Here is a 16,891-nt window from a genome sequence, read left to right as displayed (position 1 = left end):
CGATGTGATGTCAGCGTGATGGAGCGTGGAATTACTATTGAAGATCCCCCTGCCACTTTTAAATCATTTGTGTGGCAACATTTTGGTTTTCCTGCGGAAATAATAAACGGCGAAAGAGTGACAGACAAGACGAACACAATATGTGAACATTGTAAGAAAAACTACTAACTACTACTAACTACTACTAACTACTAACTACTGCACCGCGGGTGCAGTAGTTAGTAGAGAGCTGTGGTGGTGCTGTAAGTGTTTTTGCATAGTGCTCGTGTTAGCCGCGGTATACGGCATTCTTTTCTTACAATGTTCACATATTGCGTTCGTCTTGTCTGTCACTCTTTCGCCGTTTATTATTTCCGCAGGAAAACCAAAATGTTGCCACACAAATGATTTAAAAGTGGCAGGGGGATCTTCAATAGTAACTCCACGCTCCATCACGCTGACATCGCATCGCCTCACGAGACAACTTTTCACCTCGACGAGAAATCTCGTCTCGTTCTCGTGAACCCGATCTCGTGATGTGTCTCGTCTCGTGGAGTAAGCGTCTCGTCACACCCCTAGTGTTTAGATTTAGAATACGAGCTGGAAACGGACATTATTAATTAGTAATCCCGTTTGTTGTGGCTTCTTGCAGGAGGTGGATGCGTTGCTGAGTGAGAACGAGATGCTTCAAGGGGAAACTGCACAGTCAGGAGGAAGACTTCAGGCTACAGAACAGCACGCTGATGACCGAACTCTCCAAGGTAACGCTGACTCAGCGCGCTTACATGCAGTTTAAAAACGGTTTGTTTGGGCATTTTAGGCCTTTATTTTGACAGGACAGCTGAAGACATGAAAGGGGGGAGAGAGAGGGGAGAACAAAGGGCCACATGTCGGAGTCGAAACCGTTGATGCTCCGTCAAGGAGTAAACTTCTATATATGGGCGCACGCTCTACCAACTGAGCTACCCGGGCGCCCATGAAAACACTGGCTCAACACTTGCAGTTAGATTCACAAAATGGAAGAAAATAGACTCGTAGGGAACAAATATGCAGTGTATATAGTGTCACGGATTAACTAGTCTCGCTTTGCCAGACCTTCCTCCACAGAGCTGCAGAGGATGGTCTGGCTCGTCCACACAGCATTCCTGGATGGGAGAAAAATGTGCTCTGGTTTATTGCCATTTCTTTAAACCAATCACAATCGTCGTGGGCGGGGCTAAGCTACGGACGGAGCCACGGTGCCTCTGCTAACTAGTCTCAGGAAGGAACTGGTTTTGGTGGAACATGTGTACGTTCAGAAGTAGTTTTAGTCGTGCGACAGAAAACTCAGATTGGACAGATAGGCCCAATCCCAAAGTGAGCCCTGAGGACTAAGGACTAAAGACTCACAGACTTAATTGATCTTAGGTGCTAAGTGAGTGAGTGTGTGAGGCCACATGGGCTCAAATAGGTATAAATGGAATTGGGACAGCACTTCACACAAGATCACATGTTACCTTGGCAACGTTTAATAAAAAGGATGTTGCTGACACTTGCCGGTTTGGGAATTTTCATTTTAAGTTTGTTGCTTTCCGCATGGCCAAGGCACAGGAGACGGCTGCGTGATTCCACATTATTTCAAGCTCTTGTTTTACAAGCTGGACAACAGGTTGGTCTGTTCCGTGGCCGAGTGTCGTGCTGTTGTTTACCTTTTGTAATTTCCGGATTTCCACACGGTCTCCATGTAAACGCGTCACAGCGCTTTGAACTGTGGGTAATTCCTTTGGTGAAGTCTGCATCGATGCAGACTCACGGAAAGGGCTCGGTAAGTGTGTACTCAAACCCTCACGCCCTTTGAAATTCGACATTGGGACAACCCTAAGCCCTTACGAATTCAAGGCGAGCGCCGCACCAAAGTCCGTGAGTCTGTGAGTCCGGACTTTGGGATTGGGCCATAGTCTAGCTAGCTGTCTGGATTTACCCTGCAGAGATCTGAGGAGCAGTTAACCATAGTCCTCACAAATCAGCCGGAGGATAGAACCCCAACACAGGGACAGAGGAAGGGGACGGGACGTCCGGCTCAGTGTTTCCTCTAGGATTTTTTTTTTAGCAGTGGGGGCAGATCTGTCAGAACTGACACTTCGCTGCAACACAAACAAATATATTTATTCACCTCTATTCACACACAACGAGGCATATTTTGATTTCGTTTTGACTGAACTGTATTTTTGAGGAACTATAGGTCTACAAAATGAATTTTACAAGAAAGTCTTCATAGGGAAACCAAAACCAAAAGTAGGTTATATATAGTATGAAACCATTCATAATGAAACTAATTGCATATTTGCCTCAGTGGCAAAGTTGTCAGCCTTGCTGTTTGTGCATTTGATTTTTCTTGTCTTTTGGAAAAATAACTCCAAGGCTATAAGGTTAACTCGGTCATAGGGGAGTTCAGAAAGAGGTGGCCCATTAATACTGAGTAGCACACATGCTGCTAGATGGTCCCCCTGTGGCCTGGACTTTTGAAATGTATATGTGTAATAACTTTGCTAAATAAAAAAATACAATCCTGCTGGTACCTGACTTTTCCTAAAAGAGTCTGTATTTTCATTTAAAATAGTTTTTAGGCTATATGCATTACACAAAAGGCAAAGAAAATCCAATCACTTTTACCTATTTTGGCCATTTTCGCGGTTTTGTTTTTAATCTTTTGCGTGGTTGAAGATGCATCTTGGTTGCTTAGTAATAATCATAGTCTCTGTCAGAGAAACGTAACTAGTGTTCTCGAGTAACAAGTGTGGGCATTAAGGGCATTAAGGTGGTAGCCTAAGTGGGCAGAAGGGAGATAGAGAAAGAGGAAGCAGACCTGCTGTAGATGCGACCGGAGCAGAGTTAGAGGTTATTGATGTTATAACGAGGGCCCTGGAGGTAACGAGTCTCCCCTGGTTCTCTGATCACGGTCGGAAACGAAGCGATGAGGAGAGGTTTACACACTGAACATTTTAACAGCTGATTAATGTGCGCTTGTTGCCCCGTGTGCGCTGATGCCTCATCTGTTGACATTTCCGAATGCCTTCCTACAGTTGCTTAATAAAAAAGGGCTTTCCACTCAAACAAACGTAGCCCACATGTGTCATTAGTATGAGGAAAAACATGAGATTTTAACTGTGTCGGGCTCGGACACAAATTTCTTAATACCTGTCGAAAAATTCGGCCCGATCCGGACTCTAGTGGGGCCGACATGAATGTATGAAATAATCCCGGTTTAGCCTACTATGCCATGATATGATATCGAGGGCGTTGTATAGAATCAACAGCCACGTGCAATTTAGCAAGCAGGTGAAGGTGAAACTAAAAATGTGTAAGAACTATAGACTAACACAGGCTTAAATGAACTGACAATATAAGTTAGGCTATACTACTTACAGTTCTCAAGGATACACACATACCATCTCAACCGGGTCCTCCGGACAGCCTGACTTTTTTCTTTCTCTCTTTTCTCTGAGTGGCACGCGTGCCCACTCACGTTGTGAAGCTCGTGTGTTCACGCTATTCTGCGACTCTCTAACAATCACTGCTGATAGACGGCTTTTTTCTGATACCGTGGCGGGAGAAATCTAACCGTGGCGGACCGCCATTTGCCAATCAACATAGAGGAAACACTGCGGCTGAAGAGAGGGACATCTGGTGGAACCTGTGGCCGCACAGGAACAATCCCATAAATTAAACTTTATCGATATAGACTACTCCTTTAGTCAGTCCCTCCAGAAAACGCATAATCAGCCAAAAGTCCGCATATTTATTCAGGTGTGGGCTGCATTTTTTCAAATATGCCGCACTTTCGCCGCAAATAATCCCCGCATTTTCGTTGCAAGAAAGTCCCATAATATATCTTAGCAGAAAGTTACAGTGGTTTTTGACACGGAAATAAAGGCTTTGAGCTAGGGTTGGGCGGTATCCAAATGTTGATACCGTCAAACCTCCTCCTCCCTATGTTACCGCGGTAGACGGTATCACCGTGACTAATTAAAAATGATGATGTAAGGCTCAGACGGCGCCACCAAACTGCTGGCTTGTGCAGCGTTCAGAAACTGAATACCAAACACTAATACTGGAACAATAATAACATAACAACAACTTACAGAAAACACTACTTTCTCCTCCACACATGATAACCACACATAATTACATAAATTATATTTAATATTTAATCCTTGTCTCCTATATAAGTGCATTGCATTTATTTTAATGATGGTATTGAAACTGATACCGTTGTTATTTTTAAGAGCTCGCAGTATACCGTATTACCGCCCAACCCTAACCTGCAGCCATGTGCTTAGATTGTTAAAATAGGGCCCTGTATGCTTTAGTTATTGCCTGTGGCTGTCAGCTGCAATCCCGTTGGCTCCTGCTGAAGACGCACAGCCAGCCTGCCACACTTTCTAATGATAATACCTCTGTTGTTGGTTTCCAGCTGTGTACGCAGATCGAGGAGCTGGAACAGGAGAACCAGGGTCTGAAGGAAGGAGGAGCCACGTCTGCCTCCAGCGCACCACCCAACCCCACATCCAGTCCTGTCGATGGAGAGATGCTCCGCCTCCAGGCCGAAAACTCCACCCTCCAGAAGCAAATGAAAGGTGAGTTGTTGTAGCTTTATGTGGGGGGTTGGGGGGGTAAACAGATGTTTCAGACAGCAGCAGCTTGTAGATTCATCTTTTCACAGCTCTTCAAGAATAATTTTGGTATTTTTAAACCTGGACTCTATGTCCCCATGTTTTTGTGACTGATGTGAACAACAATCTTGTTAAACTGGTCCAGTATTAAACAAGAAAACAAGCTGTAATGTAACCCTACAGGACCAATGTTCAGCATCAGTTAGAGTCCACTAAAAGATCTGTTGTTGCTGCTGACAGACTCAGATTATTATTCTAAGTGTCTGACAACATTATGGAAAGGATCTATACAGAGATAGACCTTTTAGTTAAAGAGTAAGATCCTTTTAGTTTAACATGAAACCAAACCCACCAGACTCATGTAAATAATCAGGACTTTTATCATCGTAAAACACACTTCATTCAAAGTGGACAGAAACTAAATAAAACTGTCAAAGTCCGTCTTGGTTCATCTTTCCACTGTTCCAACAATCACCACTCTGGTTTGGTTGAAATAGACCCTTAATTCACCCATTTACATGTGGAGATATGCTGGCTCTATACATGCTAAAAGTCCTGATTATTTACATGGAGTCTGGTGGAGATATGCTGGCTCTATACACGCTAAAAGTCCTGATTATTTACATGGAGTCTGGTGGAGATATGCTGGCTTATACATGCTAAAAGTCCTGATTATTTACATGGAGTCTGGTGGAAATATACTGGCTCTATACACACTAAAAGTCCTGATTATTTACATGGAGTCTGGTGGAGATATGCTGGCTCTATACATGCTAAAAGTCCTGATTATTTACATGGAGTCTGGTGGAAATATGCTGGCTCTATATGTTATTTACATGGGCTCTATATGCTGGCTCTATACACTAAAAGTCCTGATTATTTACATGGAGTATGGTGGAGATATGTTGGCTCTATACACGCTAAAAGTCCTGATTATTTACATGGAGTCTGGTGGAGATATGCTGGTTCTATACACGCTAAAAGTCCTGATTATTTACATGGAGTCTGGTGGAAATATGCTGACTCTATACACGCTAAAAGTCCTGATTATTTACATGGAGTCTGGTGGAGATATGCTGGCTCTATACACGCTAAAAGTACTGATTATTTACATGGAGTCTGGTGGAGTTTGGTGATGTTTGGGGCTGTTTCATGTTAAACTAAAAGGATCTTACGCTTTCTTTTTCCCACGCTAAAAGTACAGATTATTTATGTTTATTCTTAATCCTCTTTCCAAATGCAGACAAATCTCCTACTTTTGCTATTTTGCGTTTACAACTATCTATGAAGTTCATCCAATTTATTACAGACTTTCTGGCTTTTGTCCAAGTGGGAACGGGAAGTATAATAAGTGAAACAATAGATAAAAACGTGTGTTTTTCCTCCAATATTGGATACTTGTCATGAAGTATACTTGTTTATGCTTAGTTAACAAGATGCTGAGTAATAGCAAGAATAAATAAAACTTTACCTATTTCCTACCACACTTCCCTGAACTGGCTTTAACACAGGGATGCACCGAATCCAGGATTCGGCTTCGGATTCGGCTGAGTATTGGACTTTTTGTCGGGGTTCGGTTTCTTGAACCTTACAATTTTTTCCCAGGAAACCGAACCCTACGCTTGCACTAGGCGCGCTACGCTGGTCACTGTAATGAAGGCGCCGTTGATTACGGGAAGGTGTTACGTAGGTGGAGCGTTCAACGCAGCAGGCTGTGAGAAAGTGGACATGGATCTGGTGAGCAGTAGGCTGGGAGGAAGTGGACATGGATCTGGTGAGCAGGAGGCTGTGAGAAAGTGGACATGGATCTGGTGAGCAGAAAAAGTTGTTGTTTGGCAGAACTTTCAGTCAAAAGAAGGCCATTCAAGTCCAGCTACATGTTCAATCTGTTCAATGCTGATTGGTCTGGTGGTGGCGAGGATCCTAAACCAACATTACCAGCTTTGCCCTACGCCGAACAAACAGTGCGCCTCAGATCACCTACGAGCCAAAGCCATTCATGCAGCAATTGGGGAAATTATAGCCACTGACTTGAGCGGCAACTTGAGGGAAATAAAATGAAAAATACACAGCTGTGGATGTTGTTTACTTGATGAATGTGTTTACTGTGTTCATGGACTGAGGATGGGAGTAGGATTCAGTATTCGCCTGAACCCCAAAAATCTGGATTCGGTGAATCTCTAGTTTAAAGCGCCCATATTCTGCTCATTTTCAGGTTCATATCTGTATTTTAAGGTTGTACCAGAATATGTTTACATGGTTTAATTATCAAAAAACACCATATTTTTGTTGTACTGCACAGCTCTCTCTCACTGCTGCAGATCCTCTTTTCACCTGGTTTCTGTTTTAGCTACAGAGTGAGACCTCTTTTCATCTTCTTCTTCTGTACTATCTTTGATTGCACTCGCACATGCTCAGTAGCTCAGATGTAGATCATGTCAGCTAGCTCCATAGACAGTAAAAGAAAGCCTGTTTCTCCAACTTCAGTCAGTTCCAAGGCAGGATCAGCTGGGAGACTTCTTCTAAACCAGGGCGCACATGGAAGTAGTTCTTATGTGGATTATGGTGAACTTGTGTGTGTTGTAGCAGTGCTTTGCTATTGAGAACGACGTAGCATGCTAGCGTTAGCATGCTAACGCTAACGCTACGAGCTAACGGTTGTGGTTAGCCAGCTCATTTCAGACTGTGACGTCACAGTCCGAGCCGATTTTGACCAGCTCACCAGGAGACTGAAGACAGGACACATTCAGAAATCAGATCTCACTCAGAACACCATGGATGGATTTATTTCAAAGTTTGTATGTGTGTGGAAGCACCAGAGACACAAAATAACCCCCCAAATCACCAGAAAAAATGTTTTTTTCATAATATGGGCACTTTAACATCTGGCTGCGTAGGCGTTTAGGGAAGACAGAGTTAGTGGGGATTGGACGACAGAACGGGGGATCCCCAGTCAGTCCCAGTCAGTTTTAGTTTTTTAACATGACCGATTTGAGGTAGAAGAATAAATGAATGAATGAATTGACTCGATTTTCTTCCTGTAGCCCTCCAGGAGCGCTACGACAAGGAGCTCCAGAAACAGGCGGTCGCCCAGGGCAACCAGAGCGCTACCACGGAGACAGACGGCTCAGCCGGCGCCAACGGAGTCTCTGATGTCACAGGGAGAGGGGAGGAGCCGGCCGCAGAGGGAACCAATGAGAGGCTGGAACAGGTGACCGACGGAGTGATTCTGGAAAGAATATTCAGTTTAATTTATGCAGCTTTTTAAGTTCTTTGAGGAAATCGCAGATGTTGACATTTTATACATGCCGATACGGGGACAATTTGACCCACTTTCAAAAAGTTTTATATATAAGAAATTTGGGTTTCTGTCAACCACATTTTATTTTTCAAGACAAATTGTGGACAACGTTCTTCACAATTTTTATTCAATTTCATAGCATTTTAACTTAAATTTGTATTTATAAAAGAACATTGAAAAAAGTGTCAAAAATGTCGGGAAAAGCTTCAAGAATTTGGGAAAAAGGGCGCCCGGAGAGCTCAGCTGGTAAAACGTGCGCCCATATATAGAGGTCTACTCCTCGACGCAGCGGGCCGCGGGTTGGACTCCAACATGCGTCCCCTTTGCTGCATGTGTCGTGGAAGTTTCCTTTGCAGCAGGGGGAAGAGTTTTCAGAGTTTAGTATAATGAAACACATAAGACAGTCTGAGACTATAGAACCAAGTTGGGTTTTTGTATTTTATTAAGAAAGATATTGCAAATATAGGAGCATCATGGTTTCACAAAAGGCCTCAGCCCAGTGTGGAGTCAGTTTCTCCAATGAGTGAACAGAAACACCAGGCTTATATACATCTTCAGAGTGACAACACACACGCACTTGGATTATTATGACGCTACAATTCTTACACGCAATCTGATACACATGAAGACAATCAGAGAAATGCAAGAGACATCTTGGAGTCATCTCACCTCCTCCTCCCTGTACGACTTTCACCCCCCAGTTACATCTTAACTGGCATGGGAAAACATGAGATAGTTTTAGGGTGACCTTGTACCTTTATCGGATCAGGCAAACAGAGCTCACATTATGTTCCAGACTGGACACCTCAGCAGTTTAAGCAGAAACTGAGATAAACTGTCTTTCAATAATGTGAGAGAATTAAAGTAGAAATAAAACATAAAAATATAAGGAATTATGCTTAAATGTAATTTTTCCCATTACACATGTCATCCCCCCTCCTCTCTCGCCTTTCATGTCTTCAGCTGTCCTGTCAAAATAAAGGCTTAAAATGCCCAAAAAATAATCTGTTAAAAAAATTAAAAAACGTCAAAAGGTGCAGAAAAAACGTTGTGAAAAAGCAACAAAAGTGTCGAAAAAGACGTCTAAAACGTTGAAAAAAAAAGTTACATTTTTTAGCTAGGTGTGATTAGGGTGTAAGGTAAAGATACATTTTGACCCAGAAAAACAAAAGTTGCATTGTTGATGGGAAGACAACACAAGGGTTAACAAGGAATGCTAACTGCACTAAATTACTGTAGATGTATATAGCTGAAGAAATCTTTTAGTTACTTTGTTTGTTTAGTTATTTGGCAAAACGGCAAACAGTTATATCTCTTATATAGGCCACTTGTTCAGACCAGCGGGTCTGTGGCTGTCAACGATAAATAATGTTTTTAGGAATGAACCGGCCTCCTTCGTTAACAGTCTAACTATCCGTAGCTGAAGAGGGTAGCCCTATTCTTATTCTTTATTTTATAAAGGACAACACACATTTAACATTTCTGTAAATGGGCCAATGTTAGCCAGCTGGCTAATTTTAAACTGTAGTCCTTTGGCCAGATGATTTTAGACCAAAGCAACAGGAAACGGCAAGACATTAGTACAGGTTAACCTACACAGACATAAATCAACAAGACACCAGACAGACAGCTAGAGCAAAAAATAAGCTTTCTCAGTAAGCCATGCAGAGCTAAAGGAAGCAGCAAGACATTAGCACAGTTGCACATCAACAGTACTGTATAACAGTAATAATGCTGGTACTTAGAGAGAGTAATGTTTTCTGAAGTGGTACGTGGTGTTAAAAGCAAATACAAGTATCGGATCAGGACTCTGTATCTGCAGATATCGGGATCAGGGGGCCCAAAAAAAACAGCTAATCGGGACATCCCTAAAAGTGAGAGATGAACACTCAGAATTGATCATTTCTATAGAGGTGTGTCTGTATTTTAATCCTGTGTTTTCTCTTCCTGTTTGCAGACCGAGGCTCAGCTGGAAAACACCGAGAAACAGCTGCATGGTGAGTTTACACTTTCTCTCTTATTAGACGGCAAGAACTTCCTCTCATGTGATCTTCAATAATTCTCTGGTCTGATGATGATAAACCGAGATTTGTGCAATCTATTTAATCATATACATAAACTAATCTAACAAACAGTCACAGTAAAACATTAACTGTATTTGCATTAACTAATAATGAAATACTTTAGATATTAATCGACTAACAGACCAGTGAAGCACTTGAATTTCACAATAAGCTGATTTCTGCTGACTTGCCTTTAATACTTTGAACACACACTGTTGTGAGTGAATCTAAAGGAGTACACTGATGGCCAAATTCACAAAGAATGGATTGTGGGCTCTGATATCAACATGAGTTGCGCATCACTTGCAGCCGCTATCTGTCCCGTCCATTGACTGTTAATATTAATGAACAGAGCATGTGTGACGTCATTGGTTGGTGGAGATCTGCTATGAGTCGTCGAGTTTGATAAGGTTAGACGAGAGGGAGGAGAGAGGGAGGGCTGAGGGAGGAGAGAGGGAGGACTGAGGGTGGAGAGAGGGAGGGGCCATACACTGTTGGGTCCTATCTGACTGCGACGTTAGCTGAGAGTTAGCAACGCTGCTAACACTCTACGTTACACACTTTCACCGCCAATCTGGCGGTGAAAGTGCTAACTGCTGCTGAAAGCTAGCTGTCATAATTCGAGGTCGGATTTAGCTCCGCTAGGTTTTAAATATATCTTTGTCCCAAATAGTTATATTACGTATAAGAGAGATGAACATCATTCTGTGTTGCAGAAGACTTAAAACTAGCGATTGAGACCATAAACTCATTATGAAAATGTTTACTTAGGTCATAAATCCAGTGAGAAGTGGGTCACTTTTCATAGACTTCTACAGAAACAGACCTCCTTTTGCAAGACTTCTGGTAGTCAGATAAACAGACCTCCTGGTAGTCAGATTTGCAAGTGTCCCCTGCTGGTAGTCAGATATTGCAGGTTTGCCCCTGCTGGTAGTCAGATATAATAGGTTTAATGCTGGTAGGTTTAAAGGAGTCTCCCCTGCTGGATATAATGCAGGTTTAGTCAGATATAATGCAGGTAGTCAGATATTGCAGGTTTAAGGAGTCTCCCCTGCTGGTAGTCAGAGAGAATACAGGTTTAAGGCACTTCCGCATTTGCAGCACTTCGTTGAACCGGATACTTTAGGTCCATTAATATTATACGGTCTATGGTCCCGTCTCAAGGACCGATTCACAAATGATACTGCTAATGATTCTACATTTCATTAGAGTTTAGCCTCTGATTGCTTCCATCTGCGTGCAAAGTATGAATGTTGCCTTTGCAGCAAGAACCCGGTTGGCAGAAGGGGTCCGAAAGAGAAAAAGACAAAATGAAATGTTCTGACCGACGCGGTGTAGACAGAGGCATTCGTCTAAACCTTAGGAGGGAACTTAAAGGGGACAGAGACATTTAACATCCAGTCTGTCAGTGCTAAGAAAATACTGCACACTGGCTAACTTGCTAAGATTAATGTAACCGTCCTTCAATGGTGTTAGAAGCTGAGAAGCCGTCTTTTGTTGGAGGTGACTGTCGACCAATCACATTCCCCCAACATGAAACAAGACATCAATACATAACATCAGTTTACAGTTTATATAGTTACAATGATAGATTGATAGATTGATAGATGGATGTATGATAGATGGATGATAGATGGATAATGGATGGATGATAGATGGATGGGTGAATGGATGGATTGATAATGAATGGATGGATGATAAATGGATAGATGGATGGATGGATAATGGATGGATGATAGATGGATGGGTGAATGAATGGATGGATGGATTGATAATGAATGGATGGATGACAAATGGATAGATGGATGGATGGATAATGGATGGATGATAGATGGATGGGTGGGTGAATGGATGGATGGATTGATAATGGATGGATGGATGGATGGATGGATGGATGGATGACAGATGAATGGATAGATGGATGGATGATAGATGGATAAATGGATAGATGGATAAATGGATAGATGGATGGATGGATGAATGGATAGATGGATGAATGGATAGATGGATGGATGAATGGATAGATGGATGAATGGATAGATGGATGGATGGATAGATACCTCGTGTTAACAGCCTGCTTGTTTGACCTTTTACTGCCCGATACCTTCTTCCGGAGGGGAGAGGAGAGAACAGGCTGGCTTTCTATTTCAGTTGGCCAGTGTAGAAGTAATTACGTACCATCCCAAAGAAATCTAGATTGGATGGATGGTGAGTTCTGTATTCGTCCCTCTCCTACACACCTGCCTCCTGTAATAGCTGTGCAAATTATTTTTCTGCTCCAAGTCTTCAGACTGTGAGAGAAGATGATCAGATCGGAGGACACTTGTTATAACTGCGCTCGATAACCACAAACTCGATACAGATGCTAATAATCCCACTGTAACTGCGTGTGGCAAGTAGCGATGATCTTTGTGAATTGGACTTTTTAGCAACTGCATTAGAAAGGGGACAATGTTGCAGCGAATGCATTATTTCCTTATTTAATTACAGGAGAACCGAGACGCTGATTGCATGGCAGTGCAGCGCATTTCAGCCTTTGAGAATTACACAGTTTATTTTTGGTGTATCTGTGCAGGTTTAGCTGCTGCAAAAGCTGCGCAATCCTTTTGCATATTCACCCCCTTAAATCATTCAAACAAATCAACGACTAACTCATCCAGCCAATTATTCCAGCTGTTGTTTGAGAGAGAAATCTAGTCGACATCAACTCAAAGGTTCAGCATGTTACTGTTATTCTAAATTAGTTCTTAATAATAGATAAGAACACATGAACCCCGTCAGTGTGGCCCTTTTTTCATGCTGCTGGTTGCACTAAATTCTCATATACTGGCTGTTATTTTCCTTAACAGCTACAGTACAACTCAAATTCTCCATGTTTGGTTCCTGCTGGACATTATTTAAACTGGTTTCTGTTTGAGAGTTAACGGTGAACTGGCAGCCTGGCTTTGGTAAAGCGTAGAGCAGCTAGCTGGCTCAGGGCAGACACACACTACAAGCTGAGGAACAACCCAAAGTGGGCATGCGTACCGGCGATTCTCCGAAGGGCGGTGCGGTGGGCATAGTGTCACTGAAACGGCCCATTTGTATGATGTCCTCTTGTGTTCTTTAACCCCAACAATCCACAAGTAGACTTTTTATTTCGCGGTTACTGTTTTAGGTCAGACAGTTTATTTTCCAAGTTTCCGACCGCACTTGAAGGCAGCTAGCCTGACCAGCCAGACCCACATCCAGATGTTGAGGTCTGGGAACTTACCCCATTGGTCAGGGCTCAATCCGAGGGGCGGGATAAACGGTTGTCTTTCAGATTCTCTCTGCACGCAATAGGATAGCTCTCCAACCAATCAGAGCAATACTAGTTGATAGATTAAACTTTAAACTCCGAACACATCTCCCTTTGTTAAGAATGACTTCAGTGCCGTTCTTTGTTCTTTTCTCAAAGAAAAGCTGAACTCCGAGTCTTCCAGAAGACCTCTGTTTACCAGTAGCAGCAGCAGCCATAAGCCCCGCCCACCAAGTCTATACACGATGTGATTGGCCTGACTAGAGTTTGGTTTTTTCCAGCTCGCAAGTCAACGGAGAGTTGCTAGACTGACCCTGGCTGCTAATTACATTTGCTGCCGCTAGGGTGGTCTCGATCTCTAGGCATTTCACAGGAGAGAGAAAGAGAGAGAGAGAAAAGAGAGGAGCGAGACATGGCGAGTGCAGTGATGTTTCCTGTTTCCTGTACGGGACTCTCACCCCACCTTACAACACTCTGACAAGTCAGATCTCCAGTCACATGACTGGCCACCGCAGCGTGACACAGCGTTGCGTTTCTCTACTACCCCCCCAGCACCCTCAATTCAAAATGAATAGAAAGACCTGCATTTTTGCCCCGACGCAGGCGGTGGGAATGCAGCCTAAATCATGTATTTTCTGGCAAAGCTGCAAAGCCAAAAACGAATGAATTATTTCTCGATATAATATCGTATTGTGATTAAACTTGTGACCCCTATACAGTACATTCCGGTTGTAGACATTTCACAGAAACCCAGATCTCCAGAAGTAAACGTTATATTTCTAAAGATGGTAGGAAAAACCAAAAGGGGTTTTAGAAATGAAAGCATGTAAACATGTTCAAGTAAAAACAGAAAATACAAGTATACATTAGTACCTTTTGAAAAAAGTATAGTTTTGGTATTGTTACCGAAACTTAAAGGTATTGTATTGGCACGAGTATCCCTAAATTTAATTCTGCACAAGATGAGACCCCTTTTGCGGAGCAAATATGTTAATTTTGTGTTTTAATTATGACTTTTGGCATCACCCATCCATGTTTGGTTTGTTCCATATTACCAGATGTGTCGGATCGTTCAGAAAAACACAAAGCGGAGTGACGACGAGGATGTAGAGTATAATTCACCTGTCAAAGTGTTCCTCAGAGGTATGGAGTTATATTCCCATCTTTATTTCAAATGTCGTAATAAAGCAAAGGGAGGACATATTAAAAAAAAAAATGTCTGGAAGGCAGGAGTGGAGGAACCGTGGAGGTACAGTATACCCACCTGCAAGGGATGTTCTAAAAGTAAAACGAACGCACCCTCAACGGGGCAGGGATCATTTCATTGGTCAACACTACACCTGGCATTCTATGGACCTTTTCCACAGCAGACATGTTGACTTGTCATAGTAGGAAAAGCACAGCTGACATTGATAACCTTAACGATGGCTCAGTTCCATCAAGTGTCCCAGTAAGATATTTCAGTGAGTCAGCATGAACAATACCAGGACCTCTCCTAAGTGGAATGCAGCCATCATTAATGGTTTAATACCAGGACCTCTCCTAAGTGGAATGCAGCCATCATTAATGGTTTAATACCAGGACCTCTCCTAAGTGGAATGCAGCCATCAGTAATGGTTTAGTACCAGGGTCTCTCCTAAGTGGAATGCAGCCAACATTAATGGTTTAATACCAGGGTCTCTCCTAAGTGGAATGCAGCCATCAGTAATGGTTTAATACCAGGGTCTCTCCTAAGTGGAATGCAGCCATCAGTAATGGTTTAATACCAGGGTCTCTCCTAAGTGGAATGCAGCCATCATTAATGGTTTAATACCAGGGTCTCTCCTAAGTGGAATGCAGCCATCATTAATGGTTTAATACCAGGGTCTCTCCTAAGTGGAATGCAGCCATCAGTAATGGTTTAATACCAGGGTCTCTCCTAAGTGGAATGCAGCCATCAGTAATGGTTTAATACCAGGACCTCGGTAATGGTTTTGAATACACCTGTGCTTTTCCTACTATGAAATGTCAACATGTCTGCCGTGAAAAAGGTCTATTGGTTGGGGAATTTTGATAGGGTTGTAAAGCAAACAATCCGAGAGCGCAGGAGAAATCCGAGAGGAGAAGATTTGTAAGCGCGCAGAATCAGCCTGAGTGCGAGGAGAAGGGCCAAAGCTGAGAGCAGGACATCTGTCCGAGCAGAAAGTTTGAGCGCAAGCAGAGCAAATCCAAGCGCGAGCAAATCCAAGCGCGAGCAGCAGTGACTATTTGAGTGTGAGAGCAAGGTTTGGAGGGAAATTATCACAAAATCTGAACGTGAGATCAGTGAGAAATAATCTCAAATTGAAAGAATACGCTCTAGAGTAAAGATAGGAATATAACTCCATACAGAGTAACTTACAAATGCAGTGAAAGCATGACCATGATCAGGCTGCGGATGTTTGTTGTAGAGCTGGGCAATATATAGATATTATATCGATATCGTGATATGAGACTAGATAGCGTCTTAGATTTTGGATATTGTTATATGACATAAGTGTCTTTTCCTGGTTTTAAAGGCTGCATTACAGTAAAGTGATGTCATTGTCTGACCAGACTGTTGTAGCTTTTCTATTATTCACCTTTACCCACTTAGTCATTATATCCACATTACTGATGATTATTTATCAAAAATGTCATTGTGTGAATATATTTTGTGAAAGCACCGATAGTCAACACTACAATATCGCTGCGGTACCGAGGTATCTGGTCAAAAATATCGTGATATTTGATTTTCTTCATATTGCCCAGCCCTAGTTTGTAGGGCTGCCACCTCTTAGTCGATTAGTCGACTAATCGGTAGTTTTGGTCTCAGTCGACTAAGATTTCTTTAGTCGATTAGTCATTTTTTATGCTTATTCATGCTTAATTACTTATTTCCAAGAAACTTCTGAGCACATTTATGGTAAACACAAGATTTAAAGTGGTGCTTTTGCAGGATTAATTGTGGAGAAACTGAGTTTTACAGATGGTTAATTAACTAAATTTATATTGTGCTTTTCTAGTCTTAACCACCTCTCAAAGCTCACAGCTCTGTCAGTTAAATCAACTAATCGATTAGTCGACTAAATCCTCTAAGTGTTAGTCGACTAAGGAGTTCTTTAGTCGAGGACAGCCCTAGTAGTTTGTTGTAATAAAGTTTTTGACCTGAATAAGAAAAAGCTGCAGAGTTCAGAGAAATGCTCGCCGGCAGTGAACAGTTTTCACCGTTGATGTTTGACTTTGCTGCTCAGCCAGAAACTCGGATGTGAGGTTTGGTCCTGGAGCTCTGAGGAGCCGGTGTAGTGTGTGTCTGGCCTAACAGACTGCCCCCCTGCTGTGTGCGGCGCCCCCTTTAGGCCTGTCAGAGAAGAGCGTAGAGAAGATTGTAGCTAAGCAGGCAGCGCTAGGCTGGTCGGCTGCTCTCTGTCCAATAACTCACTGCTTTGGACCAGAGCTGGAGATGGCCCTGAACACGGAGCAGGAGGAGAAGAGGCTGCTGAGGGAGCAGATCCTCAACCTGGAGGTACTAACACACACACACACACACACACACACACACACACACACACACACACACACACACACACACACACACACACACACACACACACACACA

General features: G+C 42.7%; 1 protein-coding gene across 1 annotated transcript in view; it reads left to right on the top strand.

Moving 5' to 3' along the window:
• The first annotated feature begins 639 nt into the window (after nucleotides 1-639).
• The window catches only part of LOC114558600 (uncharacterized), a 20,072-nt gene continuing 3,820 nt past the window's right edge, over nucleotides 640-16,891 (top strand). The window contains exons 1-5 of the mRNA XM_028582664.1: nucleotides 640-740; nucleotides 4,433-4,595; nucleotides 7,676-7,842; nucleotides 9,890-9,929; nucleotides 16,632-16,798. Of these exons, the coding sequence (XP_028438465.1) occupies nucleotides 723-740; nucleotides 4,433-4,595; nucleotides 7,676-7,842; nucleotides 9,890-9,929; nucleotides 16,632-16,798 (555 nt within the window). The 5' untranslated portion in view covers nucleotides 640-722. The remainder of the gene's footprint in view (nucleotides 741-4,432; nucleotides 4,596-7,675; nucleotides 7,843-9,889; nucleotides 9,930-16,631; nucleotides 16,799-16,891) is intronic.

This window comes from Perca flavescens, chromosome 7, assembly GCF_004354835.1.
Source record: "Perca flavescens isolate YP-PL-M2 chromosome 7, PFLA_1.0, whole genome shotgun sequence".
NCBI classification, from domain to species: Eukaryota; Metazoa; Chordata; class Actinopteri; order Perciformes; family Percidae; genus Perca; species Perca flavescens.
This window is presented reverse-complemented; position numbering and strand designations above follow the sequence as displayed.